At 29.7% G+C, this 25,569-nt stretch overlaps 1 protein-coding gene across 5 annotated transcripts in view; it reads left to right on the top strand.

Moving 5' to 3' along the window:
* Positions 1-25,569, top strand: part of LOC105258390 (cytochrome P450 4C1-like) — a 28,093-nt gene that overhangs the window by 961 nt on the left and 1,563 nt on the right. For 4 of the 5 annotated variants that reach the window (XM_025412809.1, XM_025412810.1, XM_025412807.1 and 1 more), the window contains 8 exons: positions 2,252-2,336; positions 8,869-9,057; positions 14,483-14,552; positions 14,851-14,977; positions 15,053-15,110; positions 15,418-15,512; positions 16,502-16,570; positions 24,613-24,790. In XM_025412809.1, the coding sequence (XP_025268594.1) occupies positions 2,252-2,336; positions 8,869-9,057; positions 14,483-14,552; positions 14,851-14,977; positions 15,053-15,110; positions 15,418-15,512; positions 16,502-16,570; positions 24,613-24,790 (871 nt within the window). The remainder of the gene's footprint in view (positions 1-2,251; positions 2,337-8,868; positions 9,058-14,482; positions 14,553-14,850; positions 14,978-15,052; positions 15,111-15,417; positions 15,513-16,501; positions 16,571-24,612; positions 24,791-25,569) is intronic. The other variant, XM_025412808.1, reaches the window with a different exon arrangement.

Raw genomic sequence — 25,569 nt, 5'->3', positions numbered from 1 at the left:
TTTTACAATAGTTCTGCAATTCTGCGTCAAATATACCAATATATAATATAATAGTTTTAGCAAATTAAAAGCAAAAAATCGATTTCTGAAAATTCTAACTATAATACGTATACGAAAAGTTGTGATTTTTTGATATGCGGGACGTTGTATATGTACAGAGTGTCCCAGACCACCCTTACACCCCTTTTAAAATAAAAATAAATTTTGTCGACAATCGCTAACAATTTTTAAATAAATCGTATTTTTAAGTAAATACGCTCTATCAAATGATAATATTTTTAGCTTTTAATTTCGACCGGAAATACGCCATCAAAATCGGAAGTTGAATTTTTTTAAAGAAACATGGCACTTTCTATTACAGATTCGAATTGTACGTGAAAAAGTAAGAAACTTTGGTATCAAACGTTTTTTCTAAAAGTGCCTCTGTCAATCTTAAAATTGACCTTGAAAGCAACTGTGATAAAATAATGAAGGTCACCATTTGATAGAGCATGCCCGATTTACTTAAAAATTGTTCGCGATTTTTGATAAAAGCCATTTATTTTCATTTGAAAAGGGGTGTCCCAGTACATCCCTTTTAAAATGAAAATAAATGGCTTTTATAAAAAATCACGAACAATTTTTAAGTAAATCGAGTACGCTTTATCGAATGATATTTTCAACTTTTGATTTCGACTGGAAATACGCCATCCAGATCGGAAGTTGAATTTTTTTTAGGAGAACATGGCATTTTTTAATTCGAATGTGTAATATGTTACGCTTTGGTGTTGTGTGAAAACAGATTTCGGGATGTCAAATAAACAGTGTTAGAGAAAATTTGCGAAAGAGAGGGGTTTTTAGTGGGTAGGGAGTACCGAGTTGGTAATTCGACTTAGTACTCGAGTCCCACATAATTCACCGCATCGCCCGATGAGTATATATAAAATGCATTTCCCCCATCTCTCGTAAAAAAAATAGAAAAATTTTTAAATATAATTAAAGCGAAAATATATAATAATAAAAAGTAAAGAGAGAGAGAGAGAGAATGTACATATTCGTATGTGTGTGTATGTCTGTAGCAATCAGGTGATCGCAGCAGGCACTCCGCGTAAGCATCCGCATCTCCCGATGAATCGCGCCACCCTTGCCTGCCTTTTGTATCCGACTTGTCATAATTACTTCTTTTAATAATTCAAAAATTAAGCGTTGAATGAAATTTTACCAAAAGAAAAATCGTCTTAGAAATGACTCAAGAATGTGTCATTTCAAGGACAATAGGGTTATTTTGAATCACCCTGTATACACTGGTCAATAAAATTATCGCATAGGTAACTTTACGTAAAAATTTCACATAAATTCAAATTAGCATAACTCCACCAAAAATTATTGTATTTGAAAAATTCTTATTTCATATTCAAGTTTGCACTTTAAGAAACTGCTTGAAGTCTACACTTTAAGAAACATTTGTGAAATTTTGAATGTAACCTCATCCGCTCTCGTCACTTTTCCAAAAGAGCATGTTCTGTTTTTAAAAATTTGCATGGTTTGACATGTTCTACGGGGTACAGTGTATTTTTATCACAAATCTCATATTAATTATAATAAAATGAAACTTTTCCTTACAAATAAAAGAAGACATTCGTGCAATTTTTTTCATGGAGTTATGATATATTAAAATTACTTTTTTACTTTTTCAGTTACCGCTAGCATTAGTATTACTCAATACGTGTGTGCGTGTATCGTGCGCATTCGTGCACATTCGTGTGTATTTATCACAGCAGAGATAGTTTGAAGTCACTAAATACCGCAAAAGTGACGAACCAGAAGATCCTTATCTCTGCTGTGACAAATGCGCATGAATGTGCGCGCACAAAACACACACACACACACACACGATGCGCCAAATCCGACTAGCAACTTCTTCGTTGTGCTTATTGGATAATGCTAATGTTAGCGATAACTGAAAAAATAAGGGTAACTTTGATACGCCATAACTCTGCGAAAAAAATCGTACAGATTTCTTTTTTTATTTGTAGGGAGAAGTCCATATTTTACTGTAATTAGTATGAGATTTGCGATAAAAATTTATTGCACATCGTAGGGCGTGTCAAACTATGCTACGCATGTCATTATTATATCATTAATTTAAGAGAAAGAATCAAAGAGAAAGAAAGAAAAAGAGATTTTCTAAAGTATATATTAATTGTGTGTGTTTAAATAACGCAACAGATATATATTCAAAATGTTTAAAAATATTTACACAACATTGTAGGCAATTTTACAAAACAGTGTGGATAAAAGTGTAGCATATAAACTTATGGAACCAATTTTCGGCAAAGGAATACTCACAGCTCCTGGTAAGATATTTTTAATAAAATAAAATTTAAAGTTATTTTTATAACTACTAGTATATTTAAGTTACATGATAACATAATTATAAGAAAGCTGTTTTTATAACATAATTTATTTGTATTTCCGTAATCATAAAATGTTTTTATTTACACTTCACTAATATAACAGATTTGAAATTATTATTAAACACTAAATTTTTATTAATATTTTTTAATGTCAATGTTTTGATAACATTAAAACAAGTAAATCCATCAAAAATGCTGGATTTTTTTTATTTTAACTTACTTAGAAATTATTAAGATGTTTTTATTGAAATGAACTGATTATATGTATATGCCAATTTATTTTCCATCAATCATTCTAATTTTGAAATTTTGTATATAGTACCTTGTGTATAGTACTTAAATATATCATAATTCAAAATTATGAACTTAATATTTCATATTTCATCATAATTTATTTGGAAACTTAATAGCATGTGATTGCGCGTTAATATGAATAAAATATGGTAAGAAAAAAATTACTTTTTGCAGAATACAGACCAAGAAATTTTGTATTTAGTACCTTGTGTATAGTACTTAAATATATCATAATTCAAAATTATGAACTTAATATTTCATATTTCATCATAATTTATTTGGAAATTTAATAGCATGTGATTGGGCGTTAATATGAATAAAATATGGTAAGAAAAAAATTACTTTTTGCAGAATACAGACCAAAAAATTTTTTAAAGAGAGAGAGAGAGAGAGATGCTATATAATATATAGTATACATAATTTTAATAAGAATACTATGTTTTATATACTTATATATCAAAATATATATTTATATCTTTTTATTTATTTATTTTAAATACATAAAATACGCCAAGTACATAAAAAATAGATCCAAGCATTAAGAGTCATTGTCCTCGATAAAAGATTGGATCCGAGCATTGAGAGTTACTGTTCTCGACGCGGCGCTACCAAGTACCTTATCCGGAATTTTGGGTCCTATAAACTTTCGATTAAAATATCTCAAGAACTAAAGCTGTAATCATAAATCTAACGGCACTTTTATAATATGAGTAAAGACTTTTGATTGCGACCAGTTTGAATAAGATTGGTGCAGTCAATCCCGAGAAATAATGATCTCATATCAGAATTGTGACATTTTTCGTTTTTCATCATGTTCATTTCCAGACTCACGTATATGCTCGCACGCACACACGTAAAGCGCGTTTGCAGCGCTTATGTCGATTACTGTGTCGAGTGTGCAAATACGTCTTAAGAAATAAGATTATATGTATGTATATGTGCGTGCATACACGTGTGTATGTATATGCATATGTGTGAGAGATTAATTTAATTTCATATAATTTTCAAAAATTACCCCTTGGGAGATAGAAATTAATACCTCGGAACGTAAAAATATGGAACTTATTTCATTTAAAAAAATTTCTAAAAAAAAATTGTCATATAATAACAATTTTGAAAAATAGTAATAATTTAGAAACAACCCCTTGAAATCTAATATTTCAGAAACGGTGCACCACAAAAATATAAAACCTGTACTGTTAGTTAAAATTTCTACAAAGATTAAATTAATATATAATAATAATTATTAAAAACCACCCCTTGGAAGTGAAATCTAATATTTCAAAAACGGGGCACCACAAAAATATAAAACTGTACTATTAATTATGACTTGTAGAAAAACTAAATAAGCGTATAATAACAATTTTTAAAAACCATCCCTTGGGGGTGAAATCTAATATTTCAGAAACGGTATACCACAAAAATATAAACCTGTGCCGTTAGTTAAGATTTCTACAAAGACTTAGCGTATAATAATAATTTTAAAAACCATCACTTTTTTGAAAACCATCCCTTGGGGGAGAAATTTAATATTTTAGAAACGGTGCACCACAAAAATGTAAAATCTGTTAGTTATGACTTATAGAAAGACTAATTTACCGTACAGTAACAATTTTCAAAAATAAAAAAGTTATTCCTAAATATAATTTACAGAAAAAAAAACGTTTTACTCAAGTTTTAAATCGCATAGTCTTTAAATCGAAGTTATGAAAACTTGGCGTGCCCGGATCATAATCAAGCACAGATTTAATATTTAATTGTATAATGTTTAAGATTTTACATTTTGTTGGGGATATATTTGTTTATAATGTAAACGATCCGGGCACGACAAGTTTTCATAACTTACTTGGATTTAAAGACTGTGCGATTTAAAACTTGCGTAAAATGTTTTTTTTAAGTATATACATTATATGAAAAATGTTTCAGGAATTAAAAGAATCCTAATTCTTATTTAGTGTTGATTTTAAATATTTTAAAAATCAAGTTTCTCTGAACAAATATAAAATGCGTTTTAATTTTTTAGGAAGAATTTGTGTATAATATTTCTACAATGTAAAATTGATTTCATGGCAAATATTATATCAAATTTACAAATTGTTCTTGTATAATAGTAATTATTGATTTCCTATTTAGTTTTGATATTTTATTTTTTTATATTTTTTTATGATAATTATTCGCTAAGGTTTTGTTTTTTTGAAAAATAGTTTTGTAAGGAATAATTATTATAAATTGTTTTTTAAGCACTTTTTTCAATAAACATTTTGTTGCATATAAGGTAGAATATTGTTATGATATGTGTTATATATCGTTTGAAAGGTCTTGTCAAGCTGAAATCATGTATGCAATATTTCTTTTGAATGGCGCCTTTAGCGGACGCTATGCGCAATATAAATTACATAATTATTTGGGTTTCTATAAAAGCTGATTGGAGTTTTTGCTTCAAAAATAGTATCAAATAAAAGGTCTCTAGTAGTATAATCAATTGCATAAGTTTTATTTAGGATATTTTATTTAATATAACATAAATTGCACTTTTTATCTTAAAAACAAAAACAAAGTAAAGGAAAAAGAAAACCAAGAAACTAGTAATATTAAAATTTTACAAGAATATATATTCCATTTTTCATTTTAGAAACAAAAATAAAACGAAAAAAGAGCTGCAAAACTAATGATAATGGTAACGTTCAAAGAGTAATTGTAGCAAAGAGATTTACTACAAAAATCATATGAGCACTTGATGCAAGTAGGATTTTGATTACAAATCTGGCAATTGGGCTCTTCAAAAGAAAAGTTTATATATTTCAATCTTTTGAACTTTATATACGGAACATCAAATCCGCCTTTAAACCATGCATACATGAATATCGGTTGATAGACTGGAGATTGAAATTGATTTAAAATCAAACTGTGGATTTTTAATATATTTTCAAGTCTGTGCAAAAGAGTTTGATTTCCTGTAAGAAAAGCGTGTTCCGTGAAACGAGTTTGATAAAATCTTTCTATTGATGAAAACAAAATATATCGAGTGATTGCATGAAACTGACTGTTGAACCTTCTAATAAAACTTTTAATCAAACAGTAACATTATCATCTTGATAAAGTTTGTCCGACTTTTGAGCGCCCCATGAATTTACAACTAGAACAGCCTTTTTTTCTGGATTTTGTTCAACAATGGGTTTAAAAACATTTTGAAAGAAGTCTCTTACAAGCTCCTTGTTTAATTTGTCAGATTTGGAACATTGAATTACAAGATTTTCGTAATGGGAAAGTTATATGGTTGTAGGAAATTGACCATTAACTTCCTGGAGCATTGGTAAATCAGCATTGGTGACATCAATTTTCCCTCCATAAAAAGAACCGGTTGGATAGTATAAAAATGAGTTCGAGTATTTAATTTAGGCATCACAACTGTTGTAATTTTTTCATTTTTTATTGATAGTGTGCGATTAAAAAGTGGCGTGTAGTTAAATCCTGATTGATCGGTATTGAATATTTCACTTGCATCAAAATTTCAATAAATATTATCAACAAAATCGAGATGAAATTCAACGCCTTTATCCATAGTTTGCTCATTGTTTCTTGACAGAAGTAAATAATCGAAAAGATTTTTCTAGATGAAAAACCAAAACTTTCCTTAAATTTATTGACCCATTGCAACGACGCTATGAAATCTGTCAATCCAATTATTTTAGCATGGTACAAAGCCTACTGTCGAATAATTTGATCATGGAACTGGAATTCCTTCCAAGCGGACATGAACAGCTCTAAATATTTTGTTATAGATAACCATTTTTCCCGATGTGTACCCTGCTGTTCAACATATTCTTTGCATCTACTTATGTAAATAGGATGTTTTATTTTGGGGAATCGAGCTTTAATTGTATTAAAAGATTCTTTTGGATGTTCTTTACATGTTTCTACAACACGCCGCGCATATTCAAGAGGTATAAAAGCTTCGTTGAAAGGTAAGCTTTCTTCTTCTTAAATTGACTCAACTTTGTCATTTTTAAAAATGGTATCAGTATATACATCTCTAATTATTTCAAACTCAAATTGGTCTTCATTATCCATGGAATTGTCCATGAACATGATTCTCTCCGCTAATTGAATCTCTTTACGAGAGGGGGTGGGTTACCCTCAGAAGTGGCATAATTTATTATTTTCTGCTTGAGAAGTTCAAATACTTTTAATGATCTAATAGCCATTTTGTAGAATATAAAAAACAAAGAAACAGTAATAACGCAAAAAAAGAAAAAATGCAAAAATATACGAACAGATCTTGTATTAAAGCTTTAAAGTTTTATTAAAGTTTTAAAACTTTGAAAATCTGCACTTAGAAAGTAAATAAAGCTTTTTTATTTTAAAAAAATGTAATGTATGCTATAAAATCAGAAATTGGATTTACAGCTGACTTCCCAAAAGGAAAAAACTTATGAGACTTGGTGTCACATTAGTTCATAGCAGTAGGCAGTACTAGTTCATAGTGGCAGGGTTACAAATTTTTTGAATTTTGATTTTTAATAATATATTTTTAATAATTAATTAAAAATTTTAATTACAACTTAAAAATTCCTATAATTAAGTAATAACTTTTGTTTTTTTAATAATCAATTAAAATTATTGAAAAGTTTAATTGATAAAACTTTCAATTACGAATTAAGTTTTCCTATAATTGAAACCATCGTTTCAATTATCAATTACGGGCTAGTTTAATTGATAATTAAAACTTAATTATTAATTAAACGATTAATTAAATGATGAAATTAATTAATTATTTGCAACCCTGAGCATTGATATGTTTATTGTGGCCACTATTTGATATTTCGGAGTAGGGAAGCCAGCCTAGCTCTATAATTTACATTTCGCATAACGCCCTCTGAAGGCGCTATTCAAGCGAAATATTGCACATATGAATTCAGCTTGACAAGACCTTTCAAATGATATATAACACATATCCATTCGCGATTAACACTTCGTGCGCTTCCCTTGTTAGACATCATTGTGAACGATTTCTATTATTTATTCTCGTAAGTTCAACCCTCAACAAATAAAACATATTTTTTGATATTGTGTACAAATAGATGTTCATGTTTCACATTGAAAGTATACATTTTACTTTGACTTTCACAGAAAGTGAACATTGTTTTACCTTGCAAAATATACGCGATGTCCACCCCTGAATCAGTGCGAAACGAGATCTATTATTATATGATTTCACATGGGTTTACAACTCTCCATGCGAAACGAGGCTTATATTGTATGGTTCCACATGGATTTGGAACTTTTCATGCGAAGTGAAATCCATCCTATACCATCCCTAAGTAAGCACGAATCGAGGTCTATAAGTCCTCGCTTCGCATGAAAAGTTGCAAACTCATGTATAACCGCACAGTAATAGACCTTGTTTTGCGCTGACTCAGGAGTGAGATAGACCTCAGTTGGCATGGAGACTTGCAAACTTATGTAGAATAAACAACACGACAAGAAAACTAGCGATTACGAGCCACAGCGGATGGTAATATCTAAAAATTCTTTAATTGTACGCGAAAATTTTAAACGAGAACGAGGCATATGCATATATTTTACTTGGTGCATTTATGTAGAACAATACAATAATAGATCTCGTTTCGCGCTGACAGGGGTTATGTGAAGTGGACCTCGCGTGTACTTTGCAAGGTGAAACAAAGTTCACTCTCTGCGAGAATCAAAGTAAAATGCATGCGTGGATACAGCTCCTTGCGGGGAGCTCCACTTTCGGAAGGTATAACCTAACTTAGCCCTATTTTTTATTTAAACCAAATTTTAGTATTAATGTCTAAGGAACAACTGAATACTTGTATATAAATAAGAATCGAGAATTCTACAGAGACTACAATTCATGTTTATATAGGTTATACTATAGGTATATACTATAGTTTTATCTACACGATGTCAATAAAATTTACATTCTATTTATAACTTCTTATGTTGATAACTTTATAACGAATCATGAGCGACGATTAAAACCTTTTGAAGGTTACTCAGAAGGATGACAACTATAACATATATGTCAAGATCAAGGTCAAAGGTTGTTCCCCTAAAATAAATAATTACCCTAGTTATTCTAGTGTTAATATTATGTGTATTTATGTGTATTATTAATTTTTTATTTACTCTCTTTTTATAATATTTATTCCAGTATCTATATGGATTAAAAATCGTAAAATAATAACACCAAGCATTAATACAAATATGTTACGAAAGTTATTTGATATATTTGTTCAACAATCTTTAATATTAACAGATGAATTAGAAACAGTTGGACTAAATGGAAATAAAACTACTCTTCTTGAACATATATTGAAGTGTAATCTAAATGCTGCGTGCGGTAAGACCAAATTTTTTTTATTTATTGTAAAACGTTTGCATATGCTTTTTATAAAAATTTAAAAAGAAATAAACAATTTTCTAAGAGATATAAAAAGAGAACATTAATGATAAATAATTGTTTGCATTTTATAAATTAAATAATATTAAATCAACTTAAAGATGAAATTTCAAAAAGTATAAAATTATGTATAATAATAATTGAATAACAGCAGATTTATTTCACTTGAATTGGAAGTAATCATAAGTTTACACGTTAAAATTGTGAGTATAAGTGTCCATATATGTAAAATTACCTTTTTTCAAGAAAGCATAAAGAAAGATACTTAATGACTCACGCATGCTTATTCAAAATTTAGTTTACAAAAAATGTTAGTTTAATATATTAAAAAACGTATTACAAAGAAATGTTATTTCATATTCCATTGTTTATTCAAATCTCTTTCTTGTAAAAAATTACAATGTAAAAAAATATGCTAATTGAAAAAATAATTGAGAATATAAAGTTATTTAAACTTATATATTTTTCTTGTAAAAATTTCAATATCATAAAAATATTGCAAAGAATGTAAAAATCATAAAGAAATTTAGTGCAAAACATTATAAAAATTTAATGTAAAAAATTTTATATTGTTATATAACAACATTTATTTATAATTTAATTTATTTTTCTAATTTATTCATATCATATTGTAGGATTTTAGATGTAGGTCTATCGCTAGATAGAGCGATGGCCGAATATTTTAGCGGTATAATTCTTTAATACAGTAACATACAAAAAGATGTGTATTTTCGAAGCGCGACACTCTCGATATTTCGATCTTGCTCTCTCATTCCCTTCGCTCGTCTACTCGCTTTCAACTATCGTGCACGACTTGACTCTTGCACAACACATGTACACGCTTCTCATCCTCGCGTAACCGCTCTTACACGCAAATCGTGTGTTACACCGATACATTGATCAATACATTGCATCCGCGGCAAGGGCCCGCCAAATTCGACATCCTACAATATTATACTGTATTATAGTTGTAATGGTTCTTTATTCTTCCCCTTGAGGATTGAAGGTGCTTCTGAAAGGAGCGGTCCCGAACCTTTTACTATTCCTACAGTACATTACATATACCTATATTAATTCTACAATTCCTTTTATCATCCTTCTTCTTCCTTATTTCTTTCTCTCTTGACTTTCTACTCCACTTCAGTTCTTTTTTCTTATCACCGTCTCTAACTCTCCACACTCCTTATTTCGTCTTTTCCTTTTCTGTCTTTCCTTCTTTTTCCTCTTTTACCTTCATTTCCCTCTTCTTTTGCTCTTCCTTCTTCTGACTCCGTGATCCTGCTCTCTTCCTTTATCTTCTGCTTCCTCTATTTCCTTTTTTCCATTATTCTTTCTGAAGAGAGGCGGAGGAGGATTCCCTTATACCGCCCTTTATATCACTCCTTGTACCCTTCTACTTCCGTCTTTCTTTCTTTTCTTCTTTTCCTCCCTTTGTCCTCATTTTCTGTGATCTTGTCTTAGGGTTGCCAGATTTGTAAATCCCGAATAGAGGACAATTTTAAAACGCCCCCCTCCCCAAAAAAAGGAAATCAAATAGGCAGATAATTATAGTTTAATAGTTTATAAGTAATAAAAAATTCACATTCCGTTTAACGTACGATGTACGATGTTCAATAGTCAATTGGAAGAATTGTTTCTTGGGGACAAAACTATTCTTACATAGAGACACTAAAAAGTGAAACCTTCTAGTTCTGTTAGATCCATGCGCGGACACAGACATCTATATATACACTAGACTGCTAATTCCACCGAAATATATTCTGGAAAGTATGTACAAAATTCTTGCGCATGTGTGAGACGCAAGGGGGACATCAATATATGCATACGTATATGCGTGTGTGTGTATATATACAGTGATGGGAAAAAGTTCCGGAACGGCTGGATAATTTGAAAAATACGAATCACAGAGGAAAATGACCTAGACAAAAGTTGTAGGATTTTTCCCGGGCAATCCGACGGTGACCTTAGATTTGACCTTGGATAGTCATTTGAAGGTCACATAAAGATTACCTTCAATTTCTTAAATAGAACCCCCTATTTTTCATTGCATATTCTTGTAGATTATCTCGAGAGCTTTCCAAAACACTATAATTAAGTACCTTTTTATTAAGTACTTTTTGAGTTATAAGGCTTGAAATAATTTCTTAATTTTACATAAACCATAAAATATCTAGTAAACCATTCATTTTTCGATTATCTTACCTTCATACTTTTATGTACAAAATAATGAGAGGAATCAATTGGTGTAAAGAAAACACATAGTTGTTTCTAAGAAAAAATATGTAATTTGCAATTAACAATTCCATATTTTTTCTTAAAAACAACTGTATGTTTTCTTTACACCAATTGATTCCTCTCATTATTTTGTACATAAAAGTATGAAGGTAAGATAATCGAAAAATGAATGGTTTACTAGATATTTTATGGTTTATGTAAAATTAAGAAATTATTTCAAGCCTTATAACTCAAAAAGTACTTAATAAAAAGGTACTTAATTATAGTGTTTTGGAAAGCTCTCGAGATAAGCTACAAGAATATGCAATGAAAAATAGGGGGTTCCATTTAAGAATTTGAAGGTAATCTTTATGTGACCTTCAAATGACTATCCAAGGTCAAATCTAAGGTCACCGTCGGATTGCCCGGAAAAATCCTACAACTTTTGTCTAGGTCATTTTCCTCTGTGATGCGTATTTTTCAAATTATCCAGCCGTTCCGGAACTTTTTCCATCACTGTATATTTACACATACCGGTACGCGCAATTTATTCTATACATTTGAATAATATTTATAAATAATATGTTTTTCATTCTTTTTTGGTTATATATAGTAAATAAGTAAAGTTATTATAAATAAATACTTATATATTTATTTTATGAAAAATGGAAAATAGTATAAAGAATAAAAGTTTGAGAGAAATAAAATAAAAATATATAAAATAATTATTTATTATTTATTTTGCTACACAAAACAATGATCGAATCATAAGAAAAAAATGTTTTAAGTATATTCTAAATTTTATGTTTACTTTATTAAATTTTGTTTATTTTATAAATTTTATATTTACAATTTTTATGTAAATTTAATTATATCTTAATTTTATGTACATAATATTCTATAATAGAAGTAGAATTTGTTAATAGGAAAATAAAATAAATATAAATTTAGTAAAAAAATAATAATTTTATTAAAGTTGTTTTACACATTATTCTCTATAAAATAAAATGTTTTGTTAATTGAAACTTTTTTCTACAAAGTTTGAGAATTTCTTGTAAATAACATTTAACATAGGAATGTAATCTTATTTTAATGATGACTTTATTATTATTGTAAATCGCCAGTAATAAAAATTATAAAGGTTTTACTTTAAACGATGAAACTGGCAAGTAAGGCTTCATTTATTGAAAGTTTCACAACGTTTCGACCTTAGGTTTAGGTATAAGTTCCTTTTCAAGTCTATAATAAAAAGATTACAAGTAGTTTTACATGATTAACGCAAATTAAAATTATAAACGAGTTTATGATAAAAGAACGCACAGTAGAAGTGGCAATAAGCGCTCAAAACAGATGCAGGCAAGAAACGGTGTAACATACCTTAATTAACGTATAACGGATAGAGTGTTATAAATATGACAGTCACATTACATGTCAGAACGTCGACTGTATAAAAATACAAAACAGAAACAATATTATATTCTTATTTTAATGTATCGAGAATTAACTGCAATTAAAAAAATTTTATACATTAATCTCTGTAAAATAAAATTTGTTTTGTTAATGGAAATCTTTTTCTACAAGGTTTGAGAATTTCTTGTAAATAATATTTAGCATAGGAATGTAATCTTATTTTAATGTATCGAAAACTAATTAAAATTAAAAGTCATATTTTATAAATATTCTTTTCATTTATTCGCATGTATCCATGTGGTGCATCGACCAGATGATATCATCACGTGACCACATCATATGATCATTTGTTCCCCTTTCGTAATACTTAACATTTGGAGACAACTTTTATGCCCGATATATAAGGAAGTTAGCAGTCTAGTGTAATATAGATGTCTGTGTGCGCGGATCACCAACTACAAGTTACCAACTACCATCTAGGAAGAAAACAGGAAGGTCTCTAGTTTCTTTTCAAATAGCACCGCTCGACGAAAAAAAAAGACGGAAACATTTGCCGAAATTGGAGGACAAATAGTGTTCTCCGGAAGAGAGAAAAAATTTTATTAAATTGGAGGACTGTCCTCCCTATTGGAGGACGTCAGGCAACCCTACCTAAACTACAACATATTTCAATTTCAGCCAATTTGACCGAAGCCACTTTTTTCACATAAAATGTGTGGGGTCCTTATGAAATTTTTTTGATATTTACTTTCACATTTTTATAATATTTTTTAATATTATAACTTTTGCAAGAGATATATAAGCTTAAGCAATTTTTAGTTAATTTCTTCTATAATTTTTTGTATAAAAACAGAAATAAACAGTAGAATAATAAGATAATGATAATACGATGATACGATATATGAAATGCTTTTTGATATATTATTATATTATTAGTTTTATATAAATTTTAATTTACTGTAATAACATCTTTTTGTATAATCATTTTTTTAAACAAACTTGCACATATACTTGGACATATAGTATTTTTTCGCTTTTTCTTGAAAAAGTAATTTTGTAAAGGTTACATTATTTTGTTCGTAATATTTATTACGAATTTTTAGCAATATATGTGACACAAATCTTTTGATTAAAGATTATAAATAGGGACATCTACCTTGTAAATAATAAGCCCCAAGCTATTAGTTAAACCTATTAAGAATTCTATTAAGAATTCAATTGTTACTGAAATCTGATTACGATATTCATACTGACCTCAGATAGATACAGTTCGCCTCGCTGTAGCTACGGCTGACTTGATATGAGACAATACCGTGTCTCTTGATTTTTGAATTTTTATATTCTTACATTCTGAAATTTTTTAATAATGAGATGTGTAAAATACGCTGTAAAATATTATTCAACACTCAACATAGTACATTAACATCGAAAACATTGAAACTAACAATACAAATAATAAAATGAGCACAATTTAATCACAGATAATTATCTCAAATAATAACAAAATTTCAATTTGATAACAAAACGTTTAATTTTTATTTTAAAATTTCGTACCGTATTTGTTTAGCGAATGTGTAATTATATTAACACTACTATGTAATTGTATTAACACTATTATATTAACAATACTCTAACTAGTAATCGACTAATAATATCAATATTATTTGTTGATTATTAGTTAGTATTGTTAATATTTTGAATAATTGAATTCGTGTTTTTTATTTATGTTAACATTATAAAGGCACACTGACGAACATGAAAATGAATAATTTTTCAAATGAAATCAATCATCTTATTCAAGTAATAATAAGGTAAAATGTTTTATATATAAAATTCTAGTTTTTTACAATATTAAAATACATAAATCATAAACATAAGTCCATTTGAAAATAACTTTATAAATTTTCTTAAGAAGTTGCATTTTCAAAAGAATTTTTTATAAATGTGTGCAGCAATTATATCTCAAATTAAACTTTTATTAATATAAGCAGTTTCATTAACATAAAACTAAAAAACAGTATTTTTTCTTAATTTTATTCATGGAATTTAACATGATTAATTAAATATGTTTTATATTTTATGAAATATTTTAAAAGAAAAATGTTTCAGCGACAAAAAAATATTTAAACTAAGATTACGAAATGTACTTTTATATCCTAATTTTATATTCAACCTTACTGTTATGGGACGGAAACATCGAAAGAATATGAATTTCCTAAATTCTTTTACAGATAAGGTAAATATTGAGAATATTAATGAAAATTAATTAATTTGCATAGTATTTTACTTACTACATAATCTATTATTATAGTTAATACAAATATCTGCATTAAATGAAGAGAATATCAAGAAAAAATATGAGCCAACTAGTAAGTTTTTATCCATGCTGTACGTTTTTATCGTTGTATTATGATTTATGATTTAAAATACTGTTGTATTATGATTTAAAATACGTAGATTTTCAGCAAAATAATGTTTATACAGATTTAATTAAAACATGATTAAAGTGCTTATTTTAATTATTAGAATACAATCAAAATGTTTAATTCTGTAACCATTGCTAAAGGTACTTTATTTTCAATATTATTTTTCAAAATAACATATCGCGAATTCTATTATTATAAAATAAAAAAACATACGCACAAAATTTCACATTTTATTTTTTAAATGATATAGAAAAAACGCTTATCGATATTCTAATAGAAGTATTTCATGAAGACAAGTTCCCACAAAAGATAATACGTGATAATTTAAAAACAATGATATTAACGGTATGTAAAATATTTCTATACATAATCATATTTTTATATAAACAAATATAATTTATTGTATTGTGTAAATATAGAAAATTGGGAAGAATTAAAGCTAAAGAATGTAGTAAATAAATATACTTATCTTATGTAAAAAAATCTTTTAGATAATAAACGATTTCAATTCCTTTCTTTGATATCTTCATACAAAAACATTTTATTTAATAAAAATAAGAAAAAGAAGAAATCAATTGTAAGCAATGAATAAAAACAATCAAAAAATTGATAATACGGATTGCCTCATATTTTTTAACATATATCATATGCTATATTTCAGATTTTTAGATATGTGATCCATATATGATCGGAATGTAATTTATTTTACCATTATATAAATAAATTGCATACCTTCATTAAAGTATATAAAGACGTTCTCTCTAAACAATCAAGTAAAAAATAGTATATAAAATTGTTATGTAAAGATTATGGTGCATCATATTTTAGCTAGACAGGCAGATTATTATATAAAAACATACATTATTGAGTATCATAATAACACATATATGAATAATCACATTAATAAAAACGATATACTGTATAATAACAAATCGCAGATTATTGAATCATGAATTTAAATGAGATAACGTTGAAATCTTAAATGTAGAGAATATTTTAATAAAGAGATTTTATTATCAGAAATATTTATTAAACATAAGAAAAATACTCAATTGATAAATATGATGATATGTTTTTCACACATATACAGAGATTGAAAAATTAACAAAAATTTAAATAATAAACTTTACGCCCCTATCAATTTAAATGTCTCTCGTTCTTAAAAAAAGGGTTGAAAAATTTATTATTAAGAAGTATTTTTACACAATGTAAGTAAATTTATGCTTCTTATTAGCTCATTTCTTCTCAATATTGTAATATTCAACTCATCAGATCATTTTCTTGTTTGTATTTATTTATTGTTTTAATTAACAAATAAAATTTTTATTTATTAGGCTTCCGACACAACCAGTGTTACGATAGATTTTGCAATCTTTATGTTAGCAAATTTTCCAGAGATACAGGTACGTACTTATTAAATTTATTCAAAAACGTAATTAAAGCTTTTATTAAAGTTTTTATTTGTAATAAATGGAATATTTGCGAATGATATAGTTCTTTATGATAAATGTAAAAAAAATTTTTTAGAAGAACAGTCAAGAATATTCTTTCGTAACAAATTGCTTATGAAATGTTAAAATTGACAAGTAAGAGCAAAAGCGCGACAATTATGAAAGAGAAATTAGAGAAAAGATCTCCCCTTTTATTATAATATATTTCAAAATTTTTTAAAATATATTAAATGAGGGGTTCCTGTTTGCCTACATTCCTGATTTCCAACTGTTTCGTTTGCGTACAACATTTTGTCGATAGCTTCTTTTGCTAATATTCTCGATTGCCTACATGTATTATTATATGCATGAAAAAAAAATGAAAATACAAAAATTGCACACATGACATTATTGTGCACATATACATTGCACACATAATATGCATATTGCATACATGATATTATTTCATGCAAAAATAGAAATAAAAGTATAATTTGATGTTTTGGATAAGACTTTCGTATGCGACCTATCTCCGAATTTGACCAATTTTTACAGACATGTAGTACGTACTAAGTGAAGTCAAATGTCATGAGTGCGAATGAGCAGAAATGTTTTGTCTTGAGGTATTCAATTTTTTATTATTTTTATAAATGTCAAATTTTTTCGATTGCGTAAACGCAGAGTCGATCCTTTAGAGAACTGAGTGGGTCACTAAACATAATGCGGCCCGAAATGAGTTCTATAATTCTATTTCACATGGCTTTTAATTTCAACGCAAAGCGAGGTCTACCCCATAACTCCCATGCTTACGGCCTGAAATGAGGTCTATAATTATTCTATTTCACATAGATCGACTTTTACACGAAGAGATCCACTCCTATTTACAAAATATAGTCCTAGGTCAAAATATTTTTGAATTCCAATGTTTTTTTCTATATGAAAATCTTAAATATTATTCATTTAAAGAGATGATTAAAATTAAAATATCTCAAAAAGTAAACGTTTCTGCATATTTGCTCTTGTAGCATTTGACTTTATTTAGTACTACATGCCTGCAAAAGTTGATCAAATTCGGAAATGAGTCGCGTAATATAACCATCAAATATTACCATCAATTTTAGCAAAACTCTTTTTTCAAAAACTCGCGAACAATAAAATATAAGAGTGCATTATAATTTTAATAACCCATACAGAAAATAATATTGGTATTAGATATTCACTAGATGTTCTTCATGGGTATCAAGAATATCCATGAATATATGAGAAACAATTATTACAGATGCTATAGATATTCAAATATCCGCAATTCGAGATTCCATAAATATCTACATATATAAATCAATAGCCAATAGATATCCGTGTTTACAATATTCAGTGGACATTTATTATTAATATAGATACATTTATTACATATATATTGATATTTATTAAATTTTTGCATAGATATTTATTCAATGTTCTGTATACATATATGACGCAATTTGCCGTCAAAAAAAATTAATTATTTGTGGTTTATTTTTGGAATTCTGGAGCATCTTGCAAAAGATAGAGGAGATGCGGCTATAATAGTCTTTGAGCTAATGCGCTTTTTGAACGATAAGCCGTGACTCACGATTGTGCCGCGTCTTATATACTTCTTATATACTATCTTACAAGGGAAGTGCACAAAGTATTAATCGCGAATGGATATGTGTTATATATTGTTTGAATCGTCTTGTCAAACTGAATTCATGTGTGCAATATTTCGCTTGAATAGCGCCTTTAGAGGGCGCTATGCGCAATATAAATAACATAATTATTTGGATTTCTATAAAAGCTGATTGAAGGTTTTGCTTTAAAAATGGTATCAAATAAAAGGTCTCTACTAGTATAATCAATTGTATAAGTTTTATTTAGAATATTTTATTTAATAGAACATAAATTGCATTTTCTATTTTATAATTAATTACAACTTAAAAATTCCTATAATTAAATAATAACCTTTGTTTTTTTAATTATAAATTAAAATTATTGACAAGTTTAATTGACAATTAAAACTTTCAATTACAAATTAAATTTTCCTATAATTGAACCCGTTGTTTCATTATCAATTACGGGCTAGTTTAATTAAAACTTAATTATTAATTAAACGATTAATTAAATGACGAAATTAATTATTTGCAACCCTGAGCATTGATATGTTTACTGTGGCCACTACTTGATATTTCGGAGTAGGGAAGCCAGCCTAGCTCTATAACTTACATTGCACGCCCTCTAAAGGCGCCATTCAAGCGAAATATTGCATACATAAATTCAGCTTGACAAGACCTTTCAAGTGATATATAACACATATCCATTCGCGATTAATACTTCGTGCACTTCCTTTGTTAGATGTATTCCATTTTCGGATTAAACGCTCTCATTTTCGTTATTTAACGGCGAAGCACAAAGCTGTGGATGTATATAAATATCCACTGATATCTTTTTAGCTTCGTGGATATACATTCACACGCAAAAACCGGGCCACTATTTTAGCAAAATTTTTTAATATCTTTCAATAGTAATAAATTAACATTTTTCAAAGTAGTATTGAGGTAAAATAAAGCTCAAATTAAAGCTTGAACATTCCTCTTAACAAGTCTTTGTAAATCATATTACGTTAAACATGAAAAGAGTCAATTCAAATAAGAATAAATTGAAATAATAATAATTACTTCTCATACATATGTATAATGTTTTAAATGGTTAAATATGCATAAAAGGTCATCGATTTTATTGCTATTTAAATTTGTTGTAGAGGAGGATTTTCTGAACAATTCTATGTAAGAATTAAGTGGGGGGGATGATATTGGTTTAGAAGATGCAACCAATTGAAGTTATGAACTGATATTAGGGACAGTTAATTGTTAATTGTATACCGTTCTAGTCTTTTTATGACCTTGTCAAAAACAATTTTTATTTACATTATTTTAGAGATAGCTGCATGGACGTGAGTATTTTATCAATAGTCGAATTGACTGTTTCACAGTTCGTTTCGGTAAGCTTTCACCATGCAACTACACGAATTTCTGAGCCTTATACATACGGGAAGGTGCAAGAAGGCTTTCGGATCCCTTCTCGCAACTTTCCCGGTAGGGGACGCATTGCGAGGAGTTCAATCACAATGGATATATGCTGTAAGTTGTAAAACGAAGTCCACCTTGCCGGAGGGATGGTTGCAGAAAGAGGGGCCGAATGTCCCCCTTGCATCCTCCCCCGCGCGCGCGCGCGCGTGTGTGTGTACATATACATTTGATATTTTTTAATTGTATTAAATTGTATTAAATTCTATATAAAAATTCTATATTAAATTGTATTAAATATATTTAAAATTATTATTTTTTTATATAACAGCTAAAATAGTAGATTTATGAAAAAAATATTTATAACCTTTTTTGTAGGGTTTTTCAGGCTCTATACTTTTTACCTAAAAATGTTTTTCTCAAATCAATATTTTCAGAAATTCAGAGATTTAATATTTTCAGAGAAAAAGCAATTGTGAAACTTCAATTTGTTGTATCTTCTAATCCAATGTTATCCCCCACTTATTTCTTGCGTAGAATTACCCAAAAAAAAAATTACTCCACAACATATTTCAGAGGCGATAAAATCGGCGAAGTATGAGCTTTTATGCACATTTATCTTTAAATGTCATTGTTACGTCCAGGCCGTTAAAAGCCATCTGGAAGAACGCAACCTATTTACTCCGTAACACACTTGTTAGGACATGTGTATATATCGGATTGAACGGACTAAAGGGCTTGACACAGATCAGGGACCGAAATGGTCCTTCTTTGGGCCAACTCTGTTTCCAACTCTGTGAAGTGTTAAGCCTATCCGCTCAATGGTCTCTTTTTGAAAAAGGAATTTAATTCCTTTTATTCGGAACGGAGTAAAAGGAATTGTGTAATCGTAGGATTTAGGAAAGAGAGCGAGTTAGAAAAATAATAATTTAATCATAAGAAAGATATTTATTCATAAATACTTAATGAGTGGCCAATACATCGATACGAATTTACAAGAATTGAAATATAATATTTATGATATCTCTAAAGGGCGCATGTGTTTGAGACGTGTTTGTGTGTGTACGTATGTATTAAATTTCGCGATTGTTACAATAGTGTGGGGGTCATCAGTCAGGATGAATGGGAGAACCTAGCCTTTAAATTTTAGTCCTGACTGGGTTAACAATGATATTGCGGTACAAAAAAAAATATTTAAATCTACATGTATATAAAATGTACCTGTATATGAAAGAAGAGAAAATATGGGATCAAAGATTTTTGAATTAAGCAATGGAAGAATGAAATGAGGATAGGAAATAGTTTAACACATAGGAGTTAGCAGGATTTCGAGATTAATTTGTCAATTCTTCAGTTTATGTGATATTCAAGATAATGGGACTTCTCCTCAAGATCGAGGAGGTCTCTAACAAATTCTTCAAGGGTTTCGTTGATTTCAGATAATGTTGGAAAAGCAGAGAGAGAGTCGGAATTGAGGGTAATTATTGGTATAGGAGAGGGAGAGGGAGGATCGGAATCCAGATTAATTATTGGAATAGGAGGAAGTAGGAGTTGGGGAATAAATAAATGGGGATGAGAGATAGATTCTTAAACTGAAAACTGTGGGGGAGTAGGTGAACAGGAGTAGATGAACAGGGGGTTCGGAGAGGAAACAGATGAATAACTGGGACTAAGAATAGGAGAAATAGTTAAAAAGCGCTTGGGAGGGGCTTTCATTATCAATATTTTCTACGGAGCTTTGCTTACACTTATTTAACTGGTTATTGTTTAAAGTGTTATCATTAAAACTATTATTTCTAAATTTTTAAGGTCTAATTTGTCATCAAGAAAATTGAGGGTGCCAGTTCATTGTGTTAATAGTTTTCGCCCACCTCCGATGATTCCAATACCGTAGTGCCGTACGTTAACTATTGTATCGCGGCATATTTATAGAGTACGTTGCAAAAGTTTGTACAAAGTCAGGTCCATGGAACAAGACTCTCTTTCTGTTTGTGGATGCTCTGGGTTTTAATGCTCTCGACAGAAGCTCACTGTCACTTGGATTGATTTTTAAAATCTATTAGTGACTGTTACTCGGAATTGAAAGTCGTCTGATAATTGTGAAAATTAAGTTATGTAAGAACTGTTAAATGATTAAATCAGGTAAATATGAACTGCTAAAGAACTGTCAAAAGACTGACAAAAACTGCAGAAAAACTGCTGAAAAGAATGGTGAAAAACTGAACCTCACACCTTGTGCTCGTATTTTAAAGTCATTGCTCCTCCTCTTTACTGGATGGTGGGAATCTTTTTTAACGAATGACATAGTTTCAATTATTCCCTTCTCAGGGGCAAGGAGATTGATCTTTTGAAGGAGGGACGTTTTCTAGGATTTTTAATTGGTTAAATCCTTTGGATTGAGACTTAGCTCTATCCAGTAGAGAGTGGGAGTAGGATGATTAATTTACTGTTCATGAGAATTTGTTCATGAATCAAACGTGTGTCGTCGCAAAGATTGTTTAGTTTTCTTGATTGAAAGAGAGTTAAGAAAAAGAGCGAAAGTCTACGACGGTTATTAAATGATTCGATATATTCAAAACAACCGTCACTTCCAAAAGTTTCTGGAATGTGTAATCGAGCACGTGTTCGATTATCGATTATGTAAATGAAAGGACACTGGAATAAATAAACTCAGAAGTTTAGAAGTATAAGAACACATGTATTTCAACGAAATAATTAATCCAACTACAAAGGCACGATTCGACTTCGACTAGCTTTCCGCTAACAACGCACACGTCTGACTTCTTGCGTGTCTCGACTCAGAGAGAGAGAGAGTGAAAATTGACGGACACCCTGTACATACAGGGTGGGCCATTTTAAGTGATCCACTCAAATATTTCGAAAAATAATGAAAAATCAAAAAAATGTTTCAAATAAAAGTTGTATGGCTTGAAGGGGGCCATCAGATAGTAGCAATGATTTGACCTTGGAGAGTCATTTGAAGATGACGTAAAGGTAACCTTCAATTTCTTACATGGAACTCCCTATTTTTTATTACATATTTGTGTAGCTTATCTCGAGAGCTTTCCAAAACTATAATAAAGTATTTCTTTATTGAGTACTTTTCGAGTTATGAGGCTTGAAATCATTTCTTAATTTTGTATAAACCGTAAAATATCTAGTAAAATAATCATTTTTCGATTATCTTGCTTTAATACTTTTATGTACAAAATAATGAGAGGAATCAATTGGTGTAAAGGAAACACATAGTTATTTTTAAGAAAAAATATATAATTTGCAATTAACAATTACATATTTTTTCTTTGAAACAACTATGTGTTTTTTTTACACCAATTGATTTCTCTCATTATTTTGTACATAAAAGTATTAAAGCAAGATAATCGAAAAATGAATATTTTACTAGATATTTTACGGTTTATACAAAATTAAGAAATGATTTCAAGCCTCATAACTCGAAAAGTACTCAATGAAGAAATACTTTATTATAGTGTTTTGGAAAGCTCTCGAGATAAGCTACACGAATATGTAATAAAAATAGGGAGTTCCATTTGAGAAATTGAAGGTTACCTTTACGTCATCTTCAAATGACTCTCCAAGGTCAAATCATTGCCACTATCTGATGGCCCCCTTCAAGCCATACAACTTTTATCTGAAAAATTTTTTTGATTTTTCATTATTTTCCGAAATATTTGAGTGGATCACTTAAAATGGCCCACCCTGTATATATATATATATATATATATATATATATATATATATACAGGGTGGCAGAGAATTTTTGACCTTAACGAAATAAGGAGGTAGATTGGCTCATTGGCAAATTAAGAAGGAAGGACCTGTATTGTTTTGTGATTGTCGCAATAATTAACAAAAAATTAAATAAAGAAAATTGCGCGTGACGAAGGTGATCTGACTGTGACATAATGATGGCGCGCGGCGAAGCGGTGATTGGGGAAGGGAGGAGCCTTCGCCACGCGCTTACACACTCATCGCTCCTCCCCTCTCCAATCACCGCTTCGTCCCGCGTCGCCATTATGTTACAGTCAGACCGCCTTCGCCGTCGTGTGCTTCTAGCCACGTCAATGGCCAATCTTCTTTATTTAATTTTTCGTTAATTATTGCGACAATCACTAAACAATAGAGGTCCTTCCTTCTTAATTTGAGCCAATTTACCTCCTTACTTCGTTAAGGTCAAAAATTCCCTGACACCCTGTATACATAAATATCCACTGAATATTGTATGGATACCCAGTGGGTATTGTCTTATATATCCTAGGGATACTTATGCAACCTCATTTTGCGGTCATTTGAATATTTTATAGCATCTCTCAAACAGCTATTTCTCGTATATTTGGATATCTTTAATATCCATAAAAAATATCCAACGGATATCTAATATCAATTATTTTCTGCATGGGATGTCTACATTAATTTTATCGTTATTGGCATTTATATCAAAATGATATGAATTTGTTAATATAATTAATAAGATTAATTATATTAATATAGTTAAAAAGACTATATCTCTTTTATAATATACAGAGTGTGAGGAAATTTTTCGCAGTCCCGAAGTGTGAAGATAGATTGGCTCAAATTAAGAAGGAAGGTCTCCTACTTTTGTTTTGCGATATTTTTAAATAATTAACGAAAAATTAATTAAAAAAGATCTATCAAAGCGCGTGGCTAGAAGTGCGTGGCGGTGAAGGCGGTCTTACTGTAATATAATGGCGGCGCGCGGCGAAGGTTCTTTCCCTCTTCAACCACCGCTTCGCAGCGCATTGGTCGATCTTCTTTAATTAATTTTTCGTTAATTATTGCAAATATCGCAAAATAGTAGAAGACCTTCCTTCTTAATTTGAGCCAATCTACCTTCACACTTCGGGACTGCGAAAAACTTCCTGACCCCACCCTGTATATTACATATATTTATATTTGTGTAATTAAGTATTTATTTATTTTTTAATTTTATAATAGGAAAAAGTATATGAAGAATTATTGGAAATTTATGGGACGGTAACTCCAAAATCTGCCCGAATTAAATATGAAGATTTGCAACATATGAATTACTTGGATCGTTTCATCAAAGAAACTATGAGACTATTTCCTACTGTTCCTCTTATTGGACGACATCTAACAGAGGATGTAAAAATGGGTTTGTTTTTAAATATAATTATTTTGTAATTTTATACATATACATATACATATATATATATATATATATATATATATATATATATATATGTTACGCTCGCGGCGAACACTTCGATAGATATCGAAGTCGCGCACGAAGGGATCGGCCGGTCGCGAGTCGCGCGAAATGAATAAACACTTTTAAGGAACTAAGAACTTTAATACACAACACAGAACACTGAAACATAATCACAGAACGTTTATACACAATAATAATAATTACGGATCGGCTCGTTACAAATACGCGACCGCACAGCTTGACAGCTGGGGCCAGACTCAAATGACAAACGCTGCTGTCAACAACCTCTTGACAACGCGCTTCTTCTCGTTAATCGGTCTCGATGAACACGGACGTCAAGGCCGTAACAATATATATACAGGGTGTCCCTGAGCATGTGCTCACTTATTTGTAAAAAGGTAGAGCGCAGTAAATTAAATAAAGAAATCCTATTATATGTAACGATTTTTGTAATAACAATCGAAATATTAATTATTGAAATCGGACGAATGAGAGAAGCGCTCGAGCGCTCGAGCTATAGCACGGCCCACCGTGTCAGACATTGCCTGCCGGCACGCGACGGGAGGAGGGACAGCGCGCCGCTACGTGCACGGGCGCCGCGTGCCGGCAGGCAATGTCTGACACGGTGGGCCGTGCTATAGCTCGAGCGCTCGAGCGCTTCTCTCATTCGTCCGATTTCAATAATTAATATTTCGATTGTTATTACAAAAATCGTTACATAT

Source organism: Camponotus floridanus, unplaced genomic scaffold (assembly GCF_003227725.1).
Source record: "Camponotus floridanus strain SB8 unplaced genomic scaffold, Cflo_v7.5 scaffold57, whole genome shotgun sequence".
NCBI lineage: Eukaryota > Metazoa > Arthropoda > Insecta > Hymenoptera > Formicidae > Camponotus > Camponotus floridanus.
This window is presented reverse-complemented; position numbering and strand designations above follow the sequence as displayed.